The following is a 7,638-nucleotide window of genomic DNA, read 5'->3' as shown; positions in this document are numbered from 1 at the left end:
TGACAGACCGGAGGCTCCTGGACTNNAGTCCAGGAGCCTCCGGTCTGTCTTGCAGCATGTGGCGTGGTGGGTGGACGCCGCATAGTAAGCAGAAACCTGCCGGGACCCGCTCACAATTGAAGCTGCTCTTGTTTTGTGAAGCAATATCGTGGCCTTCGAATGTAGGCCTCTTGTACTCCTGAAGGGAGTAAGATTGCCAACCTCTGCTTCTCTCCATGCGAGTCCTGGGAGCCAACGCCGGAATAGCGCAGCCGGGGAGCCCAGGAAATGATTGAGTGGTGTCTCCCTTCTGGTCGACGTAAGACGGTGCAGACAAATTCGCTTCTGTCCGCGGGACGCACTTAGGAATGCTGTACCCTACGGAGAGGAACTCAGCTGGAGTTCAGGAAGGAAGCTGACCTGGCACGCCACTGGGTCGGAGGGTGGCGTCGGAATACCCAAGTGGTCACACAAGACTGCGGCAGGTAACACTCGCAAGTCGATCCGGCAGGCTCGCAGAGCGATCGCCTCCGTTTCCTATATCGGTACTGTTATCAGAACCAGCACACAGGCAAGCCCAAACAGCCACGAGCACTGCTCGACCATCCGAGTGCAACTGTAGCCCGGGTTCCTCTGGTAGAGCCGCGGCTCTCCTCAGTACAGCGGGATCGCAGATGTTTGGTGGACCACATGTTGCTTTCCAAAATGGAACACGGTTCCCCATACGGGCAGCGGCTAGCGAATTTCCCCAGCTAGTTGCCTGTTGGAATGGGCTCCTCCATTGAGCAGTTGTTCATCGGCCAAGCGAACGTCTCTACTCGACACCCTCGGCCGGGGTAGTGCCGGTGATGTCACCGGGGGCCTATCAGCAGGGCGCTACTTGAGACAGGTTTGGGGTTGCTTGGGAGGTAGTCTTTCATACCATGCCTTGCTGAAGCTCCTTCATTGCGCGGTCTGCGCGACGCACTCTTGATGGCCTTGGAAGAACAACTGTACAGAAGTAAAAGCCATGTAGACTGCGCCCGCATTGCTAACAGTCTTTACCGTTCACGTGGCCGAAGCCCCCTGATGCAGTGTCCGCAATATCCGTTGCGACTGGCAAGTCAGACACGAGAGTGAGAATAGAACCGGCCAACCATCGCTGCCTGTGTCGCCTGTCTCGTCAACCGCTTTGACGTTGCTCGGCCGCGTCCGTACCTGTCTGGAGTGGACGAGCGCTTCATCAGAAAGCTAAGCACAGCACCGGCTGAGCTCAACGCACTTCGGGTGATCACAAATGCCGTTACGCTCACAGCGCTGCCATCGGGGTTCCTGAAGTGCCCAGGCATCCAACGCTGCCCTAGCACGCTACAAAATTGTTAGCTGTACCCAGGGCTTTCATCATCTTCTTTGCGTAGGGTCTGGCAACCAATGTCTTCAGGCGTGCAAGAGCTTTATCTGCTCTCCTGCGGGGGACGTAGCCTTCATCCTTCCTGAAACGTCGACGCGTCGGCGGCTCACCTCCCTCCGGAGAGCAGTCGGGTATTGAGCTTCGATATTTCCATTCCTGTCATGACTGTTAAGTAGCTTCAGCCCCTTAAAAAGAAGTGATTACCATTGTCAAAGATGTGCTGTACATCCTCCATGGCTGCAGCGCGGTGAAAAAGTTTCGTCTTGCACACCAAACGCGAAACTCCAGACATACTGTTTTGTACGCAGAGCATTACTTCGCGGCGTACAGGTGCCTTTTCGCCTGCATGGCGGTATGCTAGTGGAGTGTGCGGACGTGGTTTCCTCTCGAGGTTACGAACAGTGCTCAATTCCGGGTAAGTTGGGTATTCCTAAACACATCCGGGATAGTGAGACAGCAGGGCACTTACACCATCAGGGTAGATCAGTTTTTTACCAATTGAGGACAGAAACGCAATCATTCCTGCAGTTTGCTTAGCGAGCTGCTGAATCCAGGGCGGCAAAAGCTGCAGATGATGAGTTCCGACTGCAAGCAGGCACTTCAGCACGTCCGAAAAAAGGCCCTCACAAATGGGGTGGATAGCAAAACGGGTGCTGTCGGCGTAGTCGTCGGGAAGACGACTCCTTGGGGTTCGCGTGCTGCTAGCTGCGTAAGGCCTGGTCGCGAACCGTTAGTGTCGCTTTTCTGGAGATCCGACTCACTGTGGCGGCCGGTTCGGGCACTGCAGGCTGGGGAGGAGCAGCGGGTGGTGAAACAGGTGGAACAACATGTGGCTGCACCGGCTGTATCGCAGTCGGCACGGGGAACGTGGGCCTGGTTAGCTGTAGCCGCTGCTCGGGAGTTACACCCACGGGACCTGCAACAGAAAGGACTCACCAGTCAGGACACCCGGAACAGTCCTGGGTCTCACCGTTGGGGGGTGGAGCGTTCTGTGCGTGGCATTTTCGGGTGTGAAGGAGGAGGGCCGCGGTGGCGGCTAGCCTTGCCACACTGAACAAAGACGGCATTATCCCAAGACCTCGGGCCAAGAGCTGATCACGTGTCAGCAGGGAAAAAAACCAGGAATCGCGACCATGTGACAGCAGGCCTCCGCCTTCGTCGGGGTGTACGTACTGCGAAAGAAGTGTTCGAAGTCTTTAGGCCGGCCCACCTCCAGCCAGGCCGTGCCGGACACTGACATCTAGATTGTTCAGCCTATCACTTCGTGATTTTACGGCGGACTTATTATTGGGTCATACGACATACCGCTGTTTGTCTACCAGGTACAACCTGTCGTTCGCCGGGTATGTCGCTTCGTGAGGGCGCGTGGCGGATGGTGCCGCCGTCGTTGTAGGACAGGCTGCACAGCGCGGCCGCTGCACACTGTGCAGGGCTTTGCTGAGTGCTACGCCGGTGAGCCCAGCTTATTCGCACTTTTGTTGGATGAGTTTCTTCCGTGCTTGAGGTGCAAACAGACTGCGACAGTTCTAGGCGAGCAGAAAAGCGCTCGCGTCCATTTACGCATAAGCCGAGCCTCTTACGCTTCCTACAGCTGCACTCTGGGGGAGGCCATCCGCATCTAGAGCTGAATGAGTGCCAGAGCGAAAGTGACCTGCGGCTTGTGTGAAATGACGCGCGGTCGGGTGTGCTCTCTGTTAAGAGCTTCCGCGCAATCTGTCCCCGTGTGCATCGAGGCCTTAATGCTTCCCTCCTGCATGCGTAACCGCGAAGTCGAAGCAAAGGAAACACCTTGCTGTCCTGTTGACATGAAATCCAACAAACAATTCCCTTCTGGCGACTGGGATTCTTCATCTCTGCCTTTGTCCCTCGGCGTCCGCCGGTGTAGATTCTTCGCGTCGAAGCACAAGGCTGGGAGAACGGCGCACACCGCTGTCGCTCAAGTACCATTTCGGGAAGTGGACAACGACCAAGATGACGGCGTCGGGCCATCCGGACCCCGCCCCTGCTGCAGAGGCAGGGGAAGGCGAAGAGAATTCAGCGTCTGTAAGAAGTGCGTCTGTTCTGCTTTTTTTTCTTCTGAGCACGCACCGTTCATGACCGAATGCCATCTGCATGCAGCCCGAAGCATGGCACTCTCGGGGTTGCCGGACACATTCGTACAATTCTACGTGTACTCACGCTTAGTGAATGAGCCCGGCCTGATTTGTCAACTGCGTGCAGATGAAAACGCAGCTGGGACTGCGGACGACTGTACAGAAAGTCCCAGTAGGAGCACGCCAGACCAAGACGAGGCTGAGGACGAGAGTGAGGGGGACGACGACGTTAGAGAGAATGAGGATAATGGTGAGGGATGGGACAGCTTCAGCATTGTCTCTCCTATCTTCGCCCTTCTTTCAATCAGTCTTCTCTCTCAGTCATCTCACGTCACCACCCCTTTCTTCTATGCGGTCCAAACAGCTCTGGAGAACTGCCTGCTGACCGTTAGTCGTCTGGTGGAGCATAGGGGAGGGGCCAAGCGAATGTCTTTTCAGCACCAGACAATAGTTCCCGTGCGGGGATTGACAATTAAGCACCTCTCTGCAAGCGGCATTTGGTTGGAACCCCGGCGGTTTCAGGACCTGCAACTAGGGAACAATTTCACATACATCCGTCTGCTATCACATTTCCACAGATATGGTTTAGCCGGAAGCGCTTCTCTGGGAGAGAAGAGGGTGCATGAGACTGGAGTGTAGGTACTCTTTTTCACGGCTATGGCATGATGCGCCACCGAGCTCGGGAGGTGATTTCAGTTGCGACGTGTGTTTCGATGTTTTACGTCAAGCCTACTTGCAAGGAAGAAATTTCAGTAACATATGTGGTGTTGCGTGGAACAGAATTCGAAGGAAAGAGGGCAGAGACCCTCCTAGAAGAGGGGAAGAGTTTCTTTCGCCGCTCTGAATGGACTAAGGCTGCCGAGTATTTCTCCCGTGCAGTAGAGAGAAAGTAAGCCGTTGCACTCCGCACTCCTCGTCCCTTTCGTTATTTTCTTCTGGAAGTGGTCGTAGTCCTTGCTGAACGCAATGTCGGCTTTTTCCCCCTCATCGAAAAGTATTGCGAGAATTTTTATCTTTTTTTGAGACGGACGTCAAATGTTTTGAAGTGCTTATCGTGTACACTGACAGTCATTCTCTCTTGCCTTTCAGTTTCGCCTTCACTTACACTTCGCAGTTCCAGGATACCTGCTCTGGAAACTGTGTGTATATGAAGAGTGTGTCATCTCGTAAGGCGCCGTCTCTAATAGCGCAGTGTATTTGGAGCGTGACGTAGCAACTCTGCCTGTCCGACTTGCTTTTCCTGACGTTCTGTGAAGTGGAGTATGACTTTCTGTTTGACATCTATAAGAACCAGTGTACGTGTGACGCCTCCCTTCCATCATTTATTTTCAGAGTCGCCGAACTCGGGGGACAAGATTTCCACTCAGATATGAGTCCGTACTATCTGTGGTTTGGAGATACCCTCCTCACGAAGGAAGAGCAGAATGCTGAGCTTTTCCAGTTCACTAAGAAGACTACCGATGGAGAAGCCGATTCTTCTGCCGCAAATGCAGCTCGGGAAACCACTACGCCTTCTATCTCTACTTCATCTCTAGCCTCTGGAGCTTCATCGTCGTCCTCTTCCACCGCCTCACCGTCACAGTCCCCGACCCCTGCACAACGCGAAGAAGAAGTTCCGCGGGGAGATGCAGCTGGGAAAGTCTCGGATGAAGAACTTGCTTTTGAAATGCTGGAAATGGCAAAAAAGTGTTTATCAATGAAGCTAGGTGAATCCTCTTCTGTAAGCAGTGCTTCTTCTTCTCCTCAAGCGCTCCTGACTAAAGGGGACGCAACCGAGTCAGAAAGGAAAAACCAGCAGAATAAGGGAGAAACAAAACAGGAGACAGAAACTGATCTAGCTCTGCTACATACGGATGTCATTGATCTCTCTTTTGCTTACGTACGACTCGCTGACATGCAGCTGATGAATGAACGTTATGACGATGCTGCTCTGGTAAGTCTCACCGACAAACATGCTTTTCTTTTCTCGTACTAGAAAGAAAAACTCACATATAAACACCCAACCCGAGGGCGGACCCTAATAACAGGGTCTATGCTTGCGGGACTTCTCAAGCCGTGGATTGTCTGAGGTTGAGACAACGGTGTACACCCGCTTAAGTAGGCCAGCTATGACTACGGATCCTGCAAGACAAGCAGTACGGCGAGAAGCTTTTGCCGAGAACCCATCAGCTCAAGATGCAATGGCTACGGAAAAGGGGAAGAGAGGAAAAACATTGCGCGTGCGCGGCGTATGCCGAGGTTTGACAACAGCACCCACGATCACCCCTCTGGCATATTGCCTCAAATGGCAGTTTCACAAACTGATTAGTGGGGTCGCTGCACCGTCCATGAGGAAAGACGGAGACGTTGACGGTCTTTCTTCACGCGCCCGTTCTGTGTGTCTGTGGTGGAGAGCCATGTACCCAAAACGGACTGTTGGGAGTTGTTTTGTTTAGTCATGCAAAAGATCATGTGCTGGCTTTTTCAGGGGTACACGCTATTGTGAATGTGTATTGTCAGTATGCGTGTACGCAGGTGTGTGTGTGTGTGTATGTACCGCTTGCATACAGGACTACCGCCAAGCGGTAGAGCTTCGCGAACGGTACAAACTCCCCGAGGAGACCCTCATGGCGCCGCTACTGTCTCTTGCGCAGGCGACCTTTTTCAGTGGAAACAAGCACGAAGCTTTGAATCTTTTCAACGTGAGTCTGCTCAAGGAGCCAGGAGTGACCACATAGCCACCGTCGCGCAATACTTAAGACACAGTGTGCCTGATGATGGCGGATGATTTCTGTGTGTAGGTCACTTAGACTTAAAGGAACCTTGATTTCTTCTGTAAACACGGCAGCGTATGCACCCATCAGTTGGTTCGCAGAAACACTTGAAGGAGCTTGAAATTGCTAGAGAGATTGACAATGTCATACCAGTTAAAATGGTATGCCTGGAATCTCCAACCCCGAGAGAGCATGGGCCTCCAGATGACACCGCATCCTCAAATCCGGAAAATACCAACACTTGTCCCACTTTGAGTGCAGAGAGATGGTCAGACGGAACGGCCTTGCGTGGGGCCGGCACTGCAGCCCTAGTCGTTTCTTTTTTCGTACCAGCCGAGACGGTCAATCTCTACACAGAAGGGATTGTCGTGAGAAACGGGCTTGCAGCAGTTGTCCGCAGTGGTCAGGTAGTGCGAATGCATTCCATAGTCTTCTCATATACCGCTCGAAGGTTGTTGCGTTTGTAGACAGTTGGTTGCAGGTGGCGGTAGAGTCACCACACAATCGAAGCAGACAGTCCCGAGTCACAGCGGCGGCTTGGTATAAGGAGAGATGACGGAAGGCCAATCTGATTGTGGGGTCACGCCCGTCGCGGTTTACCTCTGTTGTGTGTTTCTGTTACACCCTGGCTTCCTGACTGTGGTTCGCTGCAGCGTACTTTATCAGTCGGGCAAAGAATCAAGGAGGGAGCACTTGAGATGCCTAAGAGCATGACCCTAACAACCCTGAATGACACATTAGAAGATTTGCGGCTACAGATCACCGATATTGAAAAACAGATAGCTGATGAAAAGATCAGTCCACCTGCCCAGTCCACCAAAGGCAGCCAGTGCTCTGCACGCGATTGTATAGCCACGACAACTTCGACTTTTGATGCCGCACAACTCGATGCATCAGCCGCGAAGGTTATAAAAGTCTCCGTACGTCCCCAGTGTGCAGCCGTGTCAGTCATCAACGTTGCTTCAAGTCAGCCGCGAAGTCAGCAAGATGAAGAAGAACGTTTCCGGCATAGCCCTAAAAAGCGAAGAATAGATCTCCGGCAAATACAGGCCACCTCTACCCAGCCTGCAGCAACGACTGAGCCTTAAGGGAGCCTAACGGGGGTCGCTTCCTCACACCTGGACGTGGACTCTAAACCCAGCTTAACTTCCAGTATAGAGGTGATGGAAGGAATTTCGCCGAACCAGCGAACGCTCCGGGGCAACCACTCGCGTGACACAGCAGTTCAACAGGGGTAAAACGATAAGCCCCGCAAAAGGGCCGAGTCCCCAACCGTGAGAATTCTCGAGAATCGACTTTGTATGACTGTTGGATGGAACGGGCAGGACGTCTACACTCGACTGCCCTTCTTGCAGATGCTGGTTTAGTATGGCGCCCTCAAGGAAGGTGACGGCGCTTGTCAAGAACGTCTTCTGAAGTTTCT

At 53.2% G+C, this 7,638-nt stretch overlaps 2 protein-coding genes across 2 annotated transcripts; one reads left to right on the top strand and one right to left on the bottom strand.

Moving 5' to 3' along the window:
• Nucleotides 1-895: 895 nt before the first annotated feature.
• CSUI_002710 (uncharacterized protein) lies at nucleotides 896-2,419 on the bottom strand (the record flags this gene model as incomplete). Its single annotated transcript, XM_068062909.1, is given in 9 exon segments — nucleotides 896-969; nucleotides 1,024-1,074; nucleotides 1,091-1,290; nucleotides 1,326-1,424; nucleotides 1,480-1,534; nucleotides 1,574-1,799; nucleotides 1,839-1,934; nucleotides 2,131-2,285; nucleotides 2,340-2,419. The coding sequence occupies 7 exon segments, from the start codon at nucleotides 1,887-1,889 to the stop codon at nucleotides 896-898; spliced, it is 756 nt and encodes a 251-aa protein (XP_067925112.1). The 5' UTR covers nucleotides 1,890-1,934; nucleotides 2,131-2,285; nucleotides 2,340-2,419.
• A 248-nt stretch (nucleotides 2,420-2,667) lies between these two features.
• On the top strand, nucleotides 2,668-7,532 carry CSUI_002709 (tetratricopeptide repeat-containing protein). Its single transcript, XM_068062908.1, has 6 exons — nucleotides 2,668-3,419; nucleotides 3,590-3,712; nucleotides 4,243-4,351; nucleotides 4,795-5,395; nucleotides 6,012-6,143; nucleotides 6,869-7,532. Exons 1-6 carry the CDS (start codon nucleotides 3,341-3,343, stop codon nucleotides 7,301-7,303), a joined length of 1,479 nt encoding a protein of 492 aa, XP_067925111.1. The 5' UTR covers nucleotides 2,668-3,340; the 3' UTR covers nucleotides 7,304-7,532.
• The last annotated feature ends 106 nt before the right edge of the window (nucleotides 7,533-7,638 follow it).

Source organism: Cystoisospora suis, assembly GCF_002600585.1.
Source record: "Cystoisospora suis strain Wien I chromosome Unknown contig_1128, whole genome shotgun sequence".
NCBI classification, from domain to species: domain Eukaryota; phylum Apicomplexa; class Conoidasida; order Eucoccidiorida; family Sarcocystidae; genus Cystoisospora; species Cystoisospora suis.
This window is presented reverse-complemented; position numbering and strand designations above follow the sequence as displayed.

What these genes read in the sequence shown, in the direction of transcription:
- CSUI_002709 (XM_068062908.1), top strand. Translation starts at nt 3,341, where the DNA reads ATGACGGCGTCGGGCCATCCGGACCCCGCCCCTGCTGCAGAGGCAGGG. An exon ending in TCCCGTGCAGTAGAGAGAAA is followed by an intron (nt 4,352 to 4,794) that starts GTAAGCCGTTGC and finishes ATTTATTTTCAG; the next exon opens with AGTCGCCGAACTCGGGGGAC. An exon ending in GTTATGACGATGCTGCTCTG is followed by an intron (nt 5,396 to 6,011) that starts GTAAGTCTCACC and finishes GCTTGCATACAG; the next exon opens with GACTACCGCCAAGCGGTAGA.